Source organism: Aplysia californica, unplaced genomic scaffold, assembly GCF_000002075.1.
Source record: "Aplysia californica isolate F4 #8 unplaced genomic scaffold, AplCal3.0 scaffold00173, whole genome shotgun sequence".
NCBI lineage: Eukaryota > Metazoa > Mollusca > Gastropoda > Aplysiida > Aplysiidae > Aplysia > Aplysia californica.
This window is the reverse complement of record NW_004797443.1, coordinates 137,185-155,809: the sequence shown is the minus strand read 5'-3', so window position 1 is coordinate 155,809 and position 18,625 is coordinate 137,185. Positions and strand designations below refer to the sequence as shown.

The 18,625-nt window shown below is 40.5% G+C and overlaps 1 protein-coding gene across 1 annotated transcript in view; it reads left to right on the top strand.

Annotated features, from left to right (window-relative positions):
• Window positions 1-6,859: 6,859 nt before the first annotated feature.
• LOC101863584 (chromodomain-helicase-DNA-binding protein 1-like) overlaps window positions 6,860-18,625 on the top strand; it is a gene marked incomplete at its 5' end in the record, with an annotated part of 50,247 nt that continues 38,481 nt past the window's right edge. Inside the window, 7 exon segments of the mRNA XM_005098116.3 lie at window positions 6,860-6,939; window positions 7,689-7,801; window positions 8,661-8,767; window positions 14,408-14,537; window positions 15,392-15,505; window positions 17,235-17,385; window positions 17,971-18,129. Coding sequence (XP_005098173.1) covers window positions 6,888-6,939; window positions 7,689-7,801; window positions 8,661-8,767; window positions 14,408-14,537; window positions 15,392-15,505; window positions 17,235-17,385; window positions 17,971-18,129 — 826 coding nt within the window.

Genomic DNA, 18,625 nt, shown 5'->3' with positions numbered 1-18,625 from the left:
CACACACACACACACACACACACACCCGCGCGTGCCCCCGTCTGCTATTATAATTTTAGAAAATAGGAAAACCCGATTTCACTTGAAAATCATGTGCCTCCCTTTGGATAATGGTACGTCACCGTTGTAAGAATAACGAATGACAGAGCTCAACGTTTTCTTCAGGGTTAATGAATTATATAATTTTATTCCATAATTTTATGGGAAAAACTAGTTGTTCGCATAAATATGTCGATTTAATTATGTGAAGCATTTGGCATTTATCTCAGACAAGTCTCAGAGCACGAAAGGGGCTCCAAGTACTGTTTCTTTTTATAATGAAATACATATAGGCCTAGTCCCTACGCCGTTCTATTGGGCGAAAACATAGAGAACGCCGATTTCGGAGACTGACTCAGTAAGCGCCGATAGGTATAAAAATTCGCTTATGATTTCCAACTTGCCCCACATAGAGCTGGCCGACTGCAGGCGGCTTTAAACTCGGATCGGAGTTGTCGGCTTTATCGGAATCCAAACTACATTCTTATTACGCCGAAAAACTGGGAAGGGCGTCTCGCTGTCAACTCACCACCGCAGTGCTTTATTGTCGTATTTCCATTTTTTAACAGTGAAAATGAGACTTCTTTTTTAACTCACATTTTGTTATGAACTGTTTTCACTGTTATTAAAAATTGAGGTACGACAAGAAAGCACCGAGGTCGCGAACTCCCAATGCCGTCTCGCCGTCTCGCCGTAGCCAACTCGGGTTCAGCGGTTTGTGTGACGTCACCCGACTGGACTGGGGACAATTTTAAATGGTCATTTCAGAGCTGGTGCTTCACGGTAGACAAAAACTAATTACATTTTTGAAATCAGCATCGTCAAAATAAGGTGGACACCGACCAGAATTGCATTTTAAGCAATATTAAAGAAAATTTGTGGTTTTTTTCCCCAAAATATTATGCTTCATGAATACCAGCTGTGTTGTGGTGTAATTAATTTTAATTTTTTTCTTACATCTAGAATCTAGATCTAGATAGCTCGGCTTTACTGTGCCAATAGAGTGTGATTTTGAAGAGACGAGGCCTGTGTAGTTTTTCGTTGTGCGAGTAGAGATCTGCTTATCTGGCTGTGTCGTGTCTTGTCAAAATGGATGTCGATTTACAATAATAATAATAATAATAATAATAATAATAATAATAATAATAATAATAATGAAGATCATTTCTATAGCGCCCACTCCCGTGTCAACACAGCTCTAGGCGCTTTACATAAAAATACATGTACGAACAATATTCACGCACGCGACACAAACACAAAAATACACACACTCATACACACACACACATACACACACGCAAACACACACGTACACATACACACTCACGAACACATAACACGCACACTTGTGCACACACATGTACGCCACACACACACACACACACACACACACACACACACACACACACACACACACACGTGCGCGCGCGCGCGCACACACGCATACTTGCTTATCACACGCGCACGGGGGGCTCTCGAGGCCTAGAGGTTAAGGTGTTCGCCTCTCATTCAAAGGTCCCGGGTTCGAATCCGGGTAGCGACCAAAAAAAAATTTTTTTCTCTAAATTTGTCTCCTTTCACCTCCTTTCCTACTCTCTAGCAAATTTCTGTCGTCTGCTTTCGTCTCCTCTTTCTGCCCCCCACCCCTTCACCTCCTTTGCCCCCTCCTCTGGGCTCCTGATTCTTTTTGCAGCCTTTCTACTGCTACTCATTGGCTTCTTCTTACTGCTGTCTTTCAGCCACACCCCTGATCTTCTGGTAGGAAAGATCTACACCTAGCCTTCTCGGAAAAGGGCGAAAAATCTCGGAGGTCCCGTGTGCAAGTTGTGCACGTTAAAGATCCCTTGGTGGTCTAAAATCGATAAGAGTAGGCTTCGGCCGCCACCCGGGCAAAATTCAAAATGTCCTAGCAACTGAAAAAGTTTAGTGTGTCCCGCGCGCTCATATGACCTTATGCAGTTGCGAGCGCCGTAAAACACTTACCAAAAAAAATAAATAACACGCGCACGCTTACACGTCGTCATGAAATGAGCATAAAATAATCTACACAATGCAATTCACAAAATACATAAATGGATACATAGTCATTTACATGACATTGTATTGAACCTGAATCTACAGACAAAAAAAGATGTCATTAAATGTGTCTTTAAAGATTTAAAAAAAATTTAGACTCAGATGTTGTATGTCTCAAAAGTTGGGGAAGAGAGTTCCAAACTGACGGAGCAAGGTGGGAGAACGATCTTTCAGCTAATTTTTTACCCCCTTTTCTAGGAACTCTTAAAAGATACTGATCGCCTGATCTTAGTGATCTAGATGGAACATACATCTGGATGAGATCACTAAGATATAAGGGAGCTTTGTTATAGACACATTTATGACGTAATATTGCATTTTTATATGACATTCTACCGGACACAGGAAGATAATCTCTCTCCTCTCTCTCCCTCCCTTTCTCTCCCTCCCTTTCTCTCCCTCCCTCTCACCCTCTCCCTCCCTCTCCCCCTCTCTCTCTCTCTTCTTCTTTCTCTTCCCCCCTCTCTCTCCCCCCTCTCCTCCTCTCCCCCTCCCCCTCTCGGATGACGAGTCCATTCTTGTAAATTTGTAATCACTCAATGCCTAGAACTAGATTCTAGATACGGTAGATGTAGGCAGACTAGACAACAGTAGATCAATGCAACGCGAGCCTAAAGGGATCGGCAATAGGCGCCCTCTATGTGGAGTCAAGCAGACACCTACTGGCGCCTGTCCGAGTCGATCTTCAGCCGCTTAAGTTTCGGCTTTCTTTATGTTATCGCCCATTAGCTTGGAGCCGATACTTCTCGACGCCGAATCCGATGTCACCTAGTCTATGCGAATAAGCGAACGCTGGCGTCAGTGTAACCATCTGTCGGCAAAACAACAACAGGCGAGTTCAATGAAACCGCGGGTGAATAATGGGGGATGAATAATGTGCTAAATCGAGCTGGCCTGAAATAAAGGTATAATGTACTCAGTAACGTGCTTTATCCTCTATTAAGATTTTAACTGCTTACAACGCTAACCAGATGTGTGAAATTTATTTTTTGCTGACTACACTAGATCTAGATCTAGGCCCTACACTGATTTGCAGTTATTTCAATTTCTATTAAATCTACTGTACTGTGTATATAGAATCTATATATTATTAGGCCTACTGTAGCCTACTGTATGTGTAGACTGTAGACAGTGGAACTCGGATTCAACAAGGTCGCCGGGTCTGACCTAAAACTTCGTTGAATCCGAGTGTTTGTTATAGCAAACATGAGGCTTTGTGTTGATAATTACAGGCACTGAGCAAGTAATGTGTAAAGAAAAGTAACAAGTGGACGCTAGAACCTGAAATGCCTGCATGAGCTGAGTAAAAAAAAAGACTGATTCGTTCAAATGCTCGCCTGTGTCATCTTGATTGTTTGCCAAAATGTTGTGTTGCTGTGTAGAGCCTAGCATACCGCAACTTTTGATTCCATAGACCAACGCACAATTCATTACATAGATTAGATACGTCAAGATTAGCTTGTAATAATGATCACATGCCGAGGGGGAAAAAGACTTAAACGCGTTTGTATCTGCGATGGTGCCCCCCCCCCCTCCCCGACACGCACACTCAGTCACCCGTGTGCAGGCCGCCCATCTGACCCCGACGCATGCCAGAGTAGACGTGTGCGCGTGCCAACTACATATGTGTTGGTATGGAAAAACGCCGCTGATTGGTTGCATGCTATCGGAAAGTGAATAATTGCTCCTGATTAGGTGCAATGGATGGTTTCAGGGAATAGAAAAAGTTTGTTCTGGGAGAAAAATGAGTGAAGCCACGTCTGCGGGGGCATTTCACCCTGGAAGCGACCTCGTTGAATCCGAGCTCGCTGATTTAAATGCTCGTTGAATCCGAACGTTCGGAGAAATAGTGCCGATATTTATTTCTCCGAACGGTTTCCGGTTCCCAGTCTCGTGATTTTTTGCCTATTTATTGCGAGAGTTCGACGCCAACTTTCATTCTGCCTCTGGTCTGGGAACCGCATGGCAAGCCCGCCTACATACAACCTTCAGTAACACCCACCACACACCCACCACCATCATGCACATGCACACACACAAAACTTATACACACACTAACTAAACATGCTCAGTGGGCAACTTTTGAACGTATGACGAGCTGAGATGTGGATGGAGAGACAGTGTGAGTGACAGAGCGGGTGAAAGGTAGAATTTATGAGTGTATCCACAGGCGACAGCAACTACAAGACGACGACACCGACCCCCCCCCCCCCCCATGGTTCGCAGGGTGCAAGGGAATGAGTGAGATTTTCTTTGTGTGTGCCTGGAGGGAGGGGGTGGGGTGTGAAAGTCATGAGGACAGGGATGAGCCGCGGGAGAGAACACGGGAATTGAACGAATGAGTGAAACTGAAAGAGAGGAACGACTCATGAGCCCTGGAGTGAATAGATCCTGTGTTTCTATTTTTGTATACTTTTAACTGTTACTGATTAAAGGCAGAAATAAAGCCTGAAAAACACACACACTCCTCACTCTCCACTTACACACTTACTACCACACACAGACACACTCACACACGCACATGAATAGACACACAGACACACACACACACACCCACACATACACACACACACACAGGAGCAAATTTTTGGGTCTATATCTATTTCAATTTTCAAGAGCTAGTCTAGAGATTTTTAGATGAGTGTAAAAACGTGAAAAAGAAAGGTTTCACAACAGAATGAAATCAAAATTAGTCGAACAGCCCATAAACAACCACAAAAATAAACAAATAAGGCTGTGTGTCAACCTGTCCGAAGAAAATTGCCTGTTTTAACCCTAAAAGTGCGTAAATTTTTAAAAAAAAAGTACAGGATATTACATCACATGTAAATTATGGAATCACACACATTAAGGGGCCTGCCAGTGTCGGTACATGTAATCGGTTTTGGTGGAACGTACGCTCTAACATAAAACATTTAAATCTATATGTATACATGTATATATTTAGAATCTAATGAAGGAAGGAGCATCAAATTAAATGACGTTACACTATGCAACAACCCCCCCCCCTCCTTTCCCCACAAAAAAATGGTAGAAAAACAACACATCAGAACAGTAACAAGAAAAAAAATTACACACTAACAAAATAAAACACCACAAAGAGTCAAAGAGGGCAAATAAAAGTAACTAACGTATTCAACAAATCAACGTGGTGACAAGTGAGAAAGAGACTAGTGAAGCTAAGTGAACTTTCTTTCAAAAGTGAAGAGGTTTTGGTTTCTTTCATTTTTTTTTTCTTTTTTTTTTAAATTTGACTTTTATTCCCCGACCAAAAAATCGAGCCACGATTGATTGGTCGCGGCCGCGACAAACGCAGAAGCTAGTTCTATGTGTCGTTATCAATAACCCTCCGTAGATCTAGATCTAGACAGCACACGAGTGAACACAACACATTAAGTTTAAGAGCAGCACTCTTCATAGGCAACACGTCATATTTGTAGCGAAAAACTGTTTGGAACTGTAGCATTTCTTTATAAATATTTACTGCAGACTTTTTTGGACCAATTGAACCATATTGTATACGAACAATCTTTGGTAGGCCTTTACTCTATATAATATCCGAAATTTGCGGGAAAGGATGTGATTTCAGAGTGTTCGGAGAAATAGTGCCCAGCTTTATTTTCCCGAATGTTCGGAGAAATAGTGTCGGCCTTATTTTTATTGATTTTTAAAGAAGAAAAAACCCCCAGGGAATCTATCTCCTCTCGTTGAATCCAAGTTCTCGTTGAATCCGAGCTCGTTGAATCCGAGTTCCACTGTATAATCTATCTAGATCTAGATAGTAGATTACGATTTTAATTAGATCTAGATCTAGCTAGTATGCCGTTTTACTGAAAAATGATGATAAGAGTCGCAAAAAATGAAAATTTGCTGTTTTCACTGCAAGGACTCTAGCTTTGGAAGTCACCGAACTTTCTTGCTACTTTTACCTCTGAAACCTGGCGACCCCTACCTCCGTCTATCACAATTATCTCAATTTCTATTCAAGATATAATAGATCTAGATATAAGATGACTATAATTTTTCATTGAAAGTAAGACAAATAAGTAGGCTTATAGAAAAAACTGACGACCCCAGATTCTACTGTGTCCTGACATTTTTTTGAGAAAATGAAACTTTGATTTTTATGATATAAAGTATAATGTTGTTGTTGTAAGTGTTTTATGGCGCTCGCAACTGCTTAAGGTCATATGAGCGTGTGGGACTCCCTAAACATTTTCAGTTGGTAGAAAATTTTGAATTTTTCCCAGGTGGCGGCCGAAGCCTACTCTTATCGATTTTAGACCACCAAGGGATCTTTAACGTGCGCAACTTGCACACTGGAGCTCCGAGATCTTTCACCCTTTTCCGAGAAGATCAGGATGTGTGGCTGAAAGACAGCTCAGTAAAAAGGAGCCAAGGAGCAAGGAGTAGCAGTAGTAGAAAGACTGCAGAAAGAGTCGGGAGCCCAGAGAAGGGGGCAAAGGAGGTGAGGGGGTGGGGGCAGAAATTGGAGACGAAAGCAGACGGCAGAACATTGCCAGAGAGCAGGAAAGGAGGTGAAAGGAAACAATTTTAGAGAAGAAAATTTTTCGGTCGCTACACGGATTTGAATCCGGGATCTTTGAATGAGAGGCGGACACCTTAACTTCTAGATCTAGGCCATGAGAGCCCCCAGGTAGTATCTACTCAGTTTGATAGTGAAAGAAAGGAATCAAAGTGATGACTGAAAAAATAGAATCTAATTACAATTTTACATCCACAGTTCTTAAGCAACGAGGTAGAGTGAAGTCATGGCAGCACAGATTGATCAGGAGACTCTTCAAGAGAAGTATGAATGGAGTGGTAAGTATGTGTACTCTTGAAGTGAAGACGATATTGTAATGATGGAAATTTTATCGTAAATATAGGACCCAATTGCTTGGTTAGGGGCCAATTCCATGGCAGGGAGCCAGTTGCATGTCATGGTACCGATTTCGTGACAAATTTTTATACACAAAGAGGCTGAATGACATGCTCCGTGTGACACCTTTACCAGTTTCATGTCACTTTGAAGAAAATGTTTTCTTGCCAGTGTGGTGCCGGACATTGCAGAGGATAGAAAAGCACCACCGTGCACAATGGAGCACTGAAGTTGAAGTCCAGACATTGACTTTGGTTCAGAATGCTTTGTTTGCAAACGTATTTTGAGCTATTTTTTCATGACGAGATGGAGGATGTACATCACTTTCAAGACAAATAGGTCATATAAAAGTGCCGAACATTAGAGGTGTTACCAGGCGTCACTTATGATAAAGTAGAACTTTCTGATGCTCATTGGAGATACGTCAAATTCTGAATAATCAGTTGAAAGTTATAGTAATGATAATCAATGCACTAAAAGTTGTTGTATGAGTAATGAAATTAACTTGAATATCCACCTCTATTCATGACCAAGATCGGGGGAGGAGGGGAAATAATTTTATATAATTGTGTTTGGTTAAATGATGTATTTTTGCTTTTTTGTTATAATTGTAAAAATCACAAATGTCTACACAATGTCTATACTAGAAAGTTCGTCCTTTTTTACAATTTTACAAAATGTTGACGCTCAGATCTAGAGCTGCGGCCATACCAGCTGGAGGGCGTTAACTGGATGCTTGGTTGTCATGGTGATGGACATGGCTGCATCTTGGGAGATGAGATGGGACTGGGGAAAACTTGTCAGGTATGTTGTGTACTTATCTCCAATATTCTGTTCCTCTTCTTTCTGGGTATGTTTTTGTTATTGTGATTTGTAATATTATTATAAGCAGGCCAAGTGTTCTGATCTTTTTTTTGTCTAATGGCAAGCATAATTAAATAGAAGATGATTGAGCTTCCTCTGTTCTGTTGTCTTATGTTGAAAAAAGTGAGTTTCATGAAAAGTTAAATGAACTGATGTGAGGCCCACTACAATATACAGTCGAACCTGCTGGCCACCTGTCTTATACGGCCGCTTTTCTCCTTGACAATGGGTGGCCGTCTTACACAGGTTCGACTGTATATTTATACTATGGATTTTCCAAATGTATATTTATACTATGGATTTTCCAAATGTATATTGTAGAGGTGGTTCATGACTGGTGAATTATTAAGTTGATATTTTGAGAAGTTTGATAAAAATGTTAGATAACTTGTTCACTTTTCTTTCCCATGTGAAACTTTGAAGGAAAATTAATGTAGGTGTTTTTAACGCCCCAAAATTTAGATCATTTACGAGACAGGCTTTGACCTTACCTGTCAGGATACAACATCTCAGCAGAAAGAAAGAGACACCCAATAAATATAAATTTTCCCCACTTGGGAATCGAACTCTGTCTCCAGCATGGGACAGCGGAGCGCCTAACTATCACACCATGGATGCTAGTCAGGCGAAACTGGTAGCTTTTATTTTGGTAGTCACAGACTGAGCGAAGCTCTCTGACAACTGAGGCAGCTATAACACTGTTGCTTCTTAACAGTCTTTAATGACCATGTGTTAAGGCCAAGAATTGAAAGAAAAATGCTTTTAACTCATTCCTAATTAATTATTTTTCAATCTGCAGACAATTGCTATGTTGAGTGTGATCAAAGGACTGGAAAATTCATCTAAACCACATCTGGTTGTATGCCCTAGAACAGTACTAGAAAATTGGGAACAAGAGTTTCGGAGGTATAAAGAAGCAGAATATTCTAGTAGTGATATATCGTCGATGGGATTCACAAACCGGCTACATGCAAAAATTTCAAACTTTTAAAAATTTGCTTAATGAATAGTAAATAGCCTAATACGTGTCCCCAATAAATATTAGGTTTGAAAAAAAACTAGAAATATGTTTTCATTGAGACTTTCCAAAACGGACACCTGCAGCTGATAGAAAAATGGGATTGCCAAACCGGCCATGTACATAGCCGCTTCGGTTTCAGCAGACCATCGCGACACGCGTTGACACGTGTCATCGAAAACCGGCTTCATGCTTCCCCGCCGCGCATCACCCCGACTGTTCCGTACGCTTTTTTTTCTCTTGAACTAGACAGAATTTTAAACTGTTATCAGTGTTCATCGAGATAAATAATATTATAGTCAACAATGAAGTGACTTGTAATATAAAGCATTTGTGTGATTCGATTTACTAGATTAGATTTGTCAACTAATTTATGCATCTAGATGAGACATAAGAACATGAAAGATCTATATAGAGTTCCAGCCACATTATGGTCCCGCACCTCAACAACAAGCTCTCTTCTTCTTCTTCCTATTCTTCTTCTTCCTATTCTTCTTCTTCTTCTTCTTCTTCCTATTCTTCTTCTTCCTATTCTTCTTCTTCTTCTTCTTCTTCTTCTTCTTTTTCTTCTTCTTCTTTTTCTTCTTCTTCTTCTTCTTCTTCTTCTTCTTCTTCTTCTTCTTCTTCTTCTTCTCCTTCTCCTTCTCCTTCTCCTTCTCCTTCTCCTTCTTCTTCTTCTTCATTAATTGTTGTATTGTAACACACTCTAGTGTTTAGCTGCAGCAGAGCAGCTGTAGTGTAGTAGCAGTAGTAGTACCATCATCATCATCAGCAGCAGCAGCAGCACCAGCAGCAGAAGTAGACCTTGTACTGGCAGTTCGAAGCAACAGCAGCAGCAGCAGAAGTAGTAATACAAAACTAATACTATGAATATTACAGAAAATATTTAAATAATAATATGCACTTTATTGTTACTATTTCATTGTTGACATTCTGGATGCAATCCTTTTTGTTCTTGGAATTATCTTACGCTGTGACCATGGGTGTGAACTGATATTATTCATTGGTCTCTTCGCAAAATTAAACGTTTCAGTCGTGGTGTATACTATACTCTGGCATACATCATTTTCTTACGATTCATTTATCACGCATCAATAAAGCTATCTATTCAAATATCTGGTTTTAGTATTATTATGCCAGAGATATATTTAGCAGAGAGAGTGATTCTAGGCAAAAACCTCCGTTGGCGTCATCTATGATTCACGATTGGTGAAGAAAGGACCAAGAACAAGTCATCTTTGTCAGGTTTACAGAATGGTTCATCCACGTTAATGCTGTTCTTCTATAATTAATGCTAGTCCTTTTCAAATACCACTTTCTTGGCTGAGGATACATGATGGATCCCTTATCTCGAGGAAGATGCCTGGTACAGCTGAGTCTGGCAAAGACATTGGAGAAGACCGCGGATGATGGCAAGTGCACTCCAGCAAATTATCCACGATTCACCTCTATCATGGAGCCACGGTATTGCCCATGGCTATCGTCATCGACTCCGCTTCACCATGGTGTTTTGAACATTTCACTTTCAGAAAGTATCAATGGTCTTCTTAAGAATGACCCTGAGTTTGAGATTTTTCTTTAGACTATTGCCAGAGATCCCTACAGCTGTAGACAGCAATCATGAGGGAATTAATGGGCATAGAATTGGAATGCGGCGGAATGCATGTGTGATGTATCCTGAAGGAATGGATTCTTGCGGCAAGATTATGGACAAGTGCGGCAGGGAGGTGGTTAAAAGAGGAATGGAAGAAGGAAATGGTAAAACTGATCTTAGTTGGGGACTGTCTTCTCGAAAGTAACAGATTGACTAGCACAACTGGAAACGAAATGAGACCAAAAGGCTGGAATAACAAAAGCTAGAATAGCACAACAAATCCAAAAAGATGCTTTTGTCAGAATAATAGATACCATTGTGACGAATTCAGTTATAAGGAAAGAGACAGATTTTTTAAAAGCAGTATGGAGACTCACATGGGTACAGAAGTGTACATTTGTAATTCATTAAAAAAAGATGATGTGATCGGGGGAAGTGTTTTCTGCGTCTGAATCAAGATGGTCTGAAGAGACCAAAGGTTCAGAAAATAAAGCGCATTCAGGTATTTTCAACAAAGTAGCTGACAGTTTGCAGAGAAAGTTTGCTGACAGTTCTTTATGTCAACCATCGGACTTTGGAATATGATGTGTTAGGAACTGGGCGATGAACGAGCTTTCAAACATGAATGCACGTGTGGCCGATGTATCCCATGTGTTGAGTGGTTCTTCAACAAGTTATCACGACTATCATCACATTACTGTATGGCTCAACTGAGATGTACCTTGAGGCCCCCTTTCCAAAGTTTCACTGAAGTGTAATGGCTCTACACGTCAGAGTATACAGAAATGGAGCAACGCTCCCTTTGGTGAAGCAAATTTTCGACGAGCTCAACTTGGCTTTGTTCTGCCCTCGTCAGTATCATTGCGATGTTTGCGTGATTAATGTGGCAACGTGCATGAACACGCTTGGTTGAAACTTTGAAAGTGTGAAGAAACAAACAGAAAGCCACAGCCGACAAGGCCATCAAATCCTTAGGTGAAGATGACAAAAACGTGCCAGTTGTTCCTTTGGCACAAAGAAGCAATACGTCTTCTCTGTATTACAAGATTAAAATGGCGGTGCATCATTTTACGTTCTACAACGTTGTTAAGAACGATGTGGTGGGCTTCGTCTGGCAGAGACAACGAATTTACAACGTACATAATCAACTTTCTGAAAGGAATCCTGGCTGCCAAAAGTAACTCTTATACGGTGATGATTGGACATACCAAAACCAATATTCGACTTCGACAAAGCCGCTTCTTTTTGTGCTAGAAACAGGGTTCAAATTGAACAAAGAATACCAGAAAAGGAGCATCTTACAAACGGAAGTGGGTTTCCGAGCTCAATTGTATCAATAGGAGGTTGAAGACTCCCCTACCTATGTGTCAGCCCAGTACGTCCATAAAACACAGTCATCAGGCTCAAACCCCATCCATACCAAGTAAAATATCTGCAACACCAACGACTTTCAGGATTACAAGAGCAATTCCAACCATTTCGAACCCAGCAGGAAAGTCGGTGACGGACTGGAGGTGTATCCTGATGAGTCACGGAGGTGAGCCCCACCAAATTCTCCCAAGAGGTCAAACCAACCAAAGTGGGAGCTGGTTGACCTAACGCATGTCTACAATAGCTCCAGGAAAATGAAACAAAGGAGAAATACTAAAATGTCCAAACGGCGTAAGAGGTCATGCCAGTTGACTACCATCCATTTTACCATGCTCTGTCCACTGACTAGCACCGAACAATGCTCATAGGGAGGGTAGAGACTCACAATCGTTGAATTCAAATGTGATTTTTTTCGTTTATATAGCTTACACTGTTTCGTTATTTATTATGATATAGGAACTGAAGCGTGAGAAATGATGAAAGATAATGCACAGGAAGAAATGAGTCCACCTAGGTGCAATCAAACGATACTGGTGACAAATATTCTTTCAATCATGCCCAAGACAATAAGATGCAAAGTGACCAAATTTTAAATGTTATTATAATTCAGCCGAGAATCGAACCAATAACCTCCCGATCCACATTAGAGCCCCGAGACCACGTGTGCCATACCAAGGCCCTGCCCTTGGGGGATATCAAACAAAAATGGAGGTTTCTCAGACAAATACTCAAAAAAAAGTATTATCCTGGCTTTTTAAACAACTTAATTTGGGTTGGTTTGGGGTTTTGTTTGATTTTTTTTGTAAACACAGAGAAGTCTTCTTATTAACAATTCTAGTCAAACAATTGATGACCTGGCACATTAGGATATTTCACGTAGTACAGCTTAATTTCAACACGGGCAGCTATAGCCCCCCCCCCCCCCCCTTTCCCCTTGAATAACCTAAAAGTGTTGATAGGGCGTTGAACCATAACCATTGTACATGTTCTCAGTATTGGACTTCAGACACCGGGTTGGTTGGCACTTAAATGACCAAAATTGAGTCGATAGTGCCGAAAACACCTACTCAATCAAAAAAACACCGGGTCGACGACTTCTCCTAGTACTGGTCACATAATGTAAAATACTAGGCGAGAGAGCAGCTTGGATGTTAAACTTATTAAAATCTCCGTCATGAATCGACAGGTAACAAAGTTTGAACCCACACCTCCCAGTAACCAGGGTTTATTAATTTACTGATAAAGGACCAGTCAAAGCACTGAACTTGTCATTCTAATCTAAAGCATTTTGTTATGAATCGACCAGTTTAAGATTCGAACCCAGTTTGAACCAGTCAGCTTTTTTTAAGATAGATCAATTAGTTTAAATACTATAACTCGCCATCGTCCATGTAGATCTCGGCCTATACTTATAATGACGGTGAACAGTAGCACACAGCTGCGCCTAACCGGCTACATGCCGCCTCGTGTCACGGCTGTGCGGGGAAGCGTCCTGCGCGAACCGGCCACCTGCATTGCCCTGCACATTTTGTGTGATTCCATAACCAGCTACATGCGGAATAAAACTATCGGTTGTGGTATTTAAGAAAAATCAAGTATTATTTGGTCCCAACACTAATAACTTAACCTTTTGTATAAAAATATGAAAGATTGTGCTGCGCGTTTTTAACAATAATCAGTTTTTTGTCCCTCCTGTAAAATTTGCCTTTCTGCATGTAGCCGGTTTGTGAATCCCATAGACGATATATATTTTTGTAGTAGATGTCATCTTACTCTTCATTATCATTATCATCACTGTCCTTTTTTCTTTACCTGTTTTTTTGTGTGTCATGACTGGCATCATCATTATGATATTCATCATCATCGTCATTGTGGAAAAAGCAGAATAAGGAAGTAGTCTTGAAACATTTTCAGTCAGTAAACGTTAATAAAAGCATTTTTGCTTTTAAATAAATGTTCAACATTTCCCCCAGAAGGCTTTAACAGGAGTGATCGTCATCATCATCATCATCATCATCATCATCATCATCATCATCATCATCATCATCATCATCATCATCATCATCATCATCATCATCATCGTTGTAAACAGCAAGGAATAAAATAAGGGTTGAGACTGGTAGAATTTCCAGCATTTTTAAAGGTTCAACGTTTCGCCCGGTAAAGGGCTTCATCAGGAACATACAAAAAAATAAGCATCATCATCATCATCATCTTCATCATCATCATCATTGTCATGCTTTGAATTTTTGTCTTGCTGATCTGGAACTTTATTTTTGTTATCATTTTCATAATAATAATTAAATGAGAGTGATGAAAAAAACTGCTTTGCAGTGTAAAGATTTTGTTCGGTATGTCAAACTGGTTATAATTTGTACAGTTTAATAAGTAATTGTGACAAAGGTGGAGGAACTAAATAGGAAGTTGGTGGGAGAGAGGAAGTAGTGGAGGAGTGATGTTGAAACAAACACTTGAAACTGTGAAAAAGAACTAGATGTTCTGATGTTTAAGTTTTATTTGAGCTTTGATGTCCTAGTTGAAAAAAAATAAATTTTTCCTGCAGGTTTAGCCCTTCCCTTGAGGTCCTTGTCTACTTTGGCAATAAGGAAGAAAGAGCTAAAATTGCTCTGACTATGCAACGATCACAGAACAGGTCCAAGTTTGGATTTGATGTGCTGCTCACTACATATGAGGTATTTATGTACATGGGACTGTGGTGGGGGAGAAGCACATACTCTGTCAAGCTTAAGACCACTGAAAAAGTTAATTGATAGCTAGAGAGGTTTTTGCTGTTTTTGTTCTCAGCTTGTGATAAATTCTTTTTTCTTTTAGTAGTAGTAGTAGTACAGGGTTTTACGGCGCTCGCAACTGCATAAGGTCTTTTTTCTTTATTGGATTTGTTTTCCGATCTTCTCTTTTTGCTTTATTATCATCTTTTGTATGACCAGAAATGCCTTCACCTCAACAGTAATTAGCTCAAAACCTGGCTTGAGAGTTTAATACATATATGTATATAGACTTTGCTCAGTTATCTTATCTCATGCCAGGTTGCTTTGAGATTTTTGTCTTTTGTTTAAGGACGACATTAATTCATGTTGATTGATATGTAAAATTACATTATATCATTCAATATTCAGTTATATTTATTAGAACATATACTTAATTTGTATGAGGTGGTTGGGTTCAATCTTTTGATATCAGAGCTATAGGAGTTTTCCTGATACTACCTCAGTTTGTTTATCTATTTACTAGAGAACTGTAAAATGCCCAAATGCTGGGTAGTACTTTCTGGAAATGGCCTTACCGAACAATGGGTTAGCAAGCTTGCTAACTGTCCAGAATTTCACAGGACTGTCCTGGATTCTACAACTGTGGAATTTGAGAGGACATTTACTACAGTGCACTTTAACCAGTCCCACTTGATATAATTTTGTTGTAACGTAATTTGATGTCATAGCGTTGGGTGTCCCTGACTGGGTTTTTAAAAAAGTGAGCAAGCCCGGGTTAAAGTCAAAAGAGCGTGTTTACTGTGTGTCATTCATTCTAGATATGTATGAAAGACTACCTGACCTTGATGAAGATCCCATGGTGTGTGCTGGTCGTAGATGAAGGCCATCGGCTGAAGAACGTGGAATCTCTTCTCTACAAGACCCTGGAGGAGGTGAGCATCACCAAGACTTTAGTGCTTACTCTTGCCTTCTCAGTTTTTACAAGAAATCTTAAATTATTTAGGAGGGAAAGTATTTGTTTTTCGAATGGGGCACTGAGTTGAGAGGAAATTTTCGCAACTGAAAATATCTCGTTTGATATTTTTGTGTAAAGCTTCAATGAAAACAATAAGCACTTAAAGTCCATTATGAATATTCTGAGCCGTGATTTGAACTGAACCTTGTTTTCAATTTGATTTGCTTCCCTTTAAGACTTATCTAAAGCTGCTGCTCTGCTTGTGGTCCAACAACAAAAATACTGTAACGGAAGCTTGTTCACTCTGGCCTGTCCACATAAAAAAAATTCTAGCTCATTTATTAATTAGCTACTGAACTTGTATCTTTTTATGGTACATCTCTAAACAAACAACCATGCAAAAATAATTTTTCGCAAAATCTGATCCCATAACAAAAAAGTTTCTTTATTTGGGCCCTGTATTTAAACACAGCCCTTTGAGTGCATACACAGGATCTTTACAAAAAATAAGTTGCGGTAATCTAGCCTGCAAATGATTCATTTTGAGACAGTGACACCACTGTGCCCCAACATTTTAGTGTAAGCTTGTATATTTTCTTCCAAGACTGCCCAGATGTCTTCACATGAGTTTCTAAAAGTGCTCACTCACCTGTCCCATTCAAAGCAATGAGAAGATTAAGCTGAGAGATTTATTTTTATCCCCACTTGACCGTGGACTGACAAAAGTGGATGGCAGATGACATCAAAACTAATGAGGGGCACTGAATGGATGACTCAAGCCACGAACACCGGCAACGAGTGCTACCAGATACAAGACATCAGGAGAGGCAGGGATTGGATTGTGGTCGAAGGTGCGCTCAGAGAATACACAACAGTGAAAGCAACATTGGGTAGAGAATGTCACAACTGGCCACTTGGAGCTACAAACGCTGAAATTGAAACCCTGATAGAAGAGCATAGTGAACATGGAGATGCTGTGATCTTCAAGGATGGATCAGTCAACTGAGGAGTCAAATTGGGCTGGGCCTTCAGTGTCAGAGTTGATGGGGTAGTAATGAAAGAGCAAAGTGGAACAACTGCACTGACAACATCAAGTATGTGTAAGGAGATAAAAGCCATAAGTGAGGCTCTACACTGGATCAAGAACACAATCCATCAGCGAGCAGTAATCATTACTGACTCAATGAGCTCACTACAGAAGGTACAGAAAGGGATGCTGTATGCAGACTGGAAGGCTACGATCAGGGAGAGCAGCCTGGAAAGAGTGGCCTGGATCTTCTGCGAGGGCCACGCGGGGGTAACCGGCAACGAGAGAGCAGACAAGCTGGCTGGAGAAGCAAAAGTGGGAGGAAATTTGACACTGGACCCACCAACCGTCCTAACTGCTGTAAGGGAAACTTTGAGGAAGAATAGGGCGGATAGCGGTTCCCACACTCTAGGTAGATTGAAGGAGAAGGGGATCCTAAGAGGAGAGGGGAAACACAACCATCTGTGCGAACCAGTCCAACGGATCTCCGACCAGATTATGATGGAGACTATAAGCAGACAGACTCTGGGATGGATCCTGAAGAGGGGGGGAGAGCAGAGATGGACATGTTCCGACTGCAGTGACCCCGACACAGTGGACAAGTAAGACAAGTAAGTAAGACAAGTAAGACAAAAGTGAACAAGCTATAACGGAGTCTTCATTGGTATTTTTGCTTCAGTGGGATGTTGCATCCAGAATCTTGCTGACCGGCACTCCAGTTCAGAACAATCTACGAGAGCTCTACGCTCTGCTCAGCTTTGTGGACTGCTCCAAGTTCAAACCTTCTCGTCTGGACCGGTTTGTGGAGAAGTATTCACGGGAGAGCCAGGGTGAGCAGAGGAATTTGGTAGTGGTTGTTGTTTTACTTTGGTTGTTGTTGTTTTGTTATTTGCTCTTGTTGTTGTTATTGTTCTTTATGCTGTTCTTTTTCTTTGACTTTACTGTCTTTTTATTCTCCTCCTCCTCTGGCCTCCCTTCCTTCTGTGTTCTCTGTCTAGTTTAGTGTGGCAGTTGACTGAAGCTTCTCACACTCAAAGTGCCAGAGAGCGTATATTACAAGCATTTGTATCCCTGCAATTTATTTTGAGAGATTTTGACATTGTCACCTCAGCATTATTTCAGTGCAATGATTTTTTGTGAATGAATTATTTCAGTTTTTTTAAAAGATGCATCTGATTGGCGAATTGTTCAACTGATACTTTCAGATGTGAGTTAGAAATGTGGTTGAGGCAGTCTAAGTATCTAACTGATGCTTTCTGATGTGAGTCAGAAAGTCAGATTATCTAATGAAAAGTCTAATCATAATATTATCTGGCTTACAATTTCTGACATGAGTGAGAAAGTCTAGTAATTCAACTGATACTTTCAGATATAAGTGAGAAAAACAGTCATTCTACAACATATTATGTTTTCAGATGTGAGCGAACTGCACCTACTGATGAAGCCGTACTTCCTGCGACGTACAAAGTCCACTGTTCTTGCTGATCTCCCAGAGAAGTCGAACGTGGTTCTCTATCACGGTCTATCAGCACTGCAGAAGAAACTGTACAAGGCTATCCACACCAAAGATATCGGTAAAAACTACATCTTCGCTTCATATGCTTCAGAGATTGGCAAAACAAGTTTTTTGTGTTCCAAAAAGTTCATTTTAGTTACTTGAAGTTAATGTTCACATAAGAATTTGAAATATATGTGGCACGACGCGGTGGAATCAGGCTTTCGTCAATTTTGGGGCAAACGGAGTTGATGGTATCATCTTAAGACCTATCCTTTTTCCTTGTTTTAGGTGAAAATAATATCCATATGTGTTGAATAGAAATCGAGATATATGTGATTGAAGGAGGTGAGGGTCATCTGGTTTCAGAGGTCAAATTAGTGAGAAAATGGCCTCCAAAGTTGAGTTATTTCCTTAGCTTGAGAGCCCATAAAATCTGAAAATTTACATTTTGTTCTGCCTTTAATCAACCTTTTTCAATAAAATCCACGCAGAAATGTACTTTTTAATGGGCATGAAAGGTGTTGAACCAAAAAACAAAAATTCGATAAAAATACCCAAACCTGCGGGGAAAA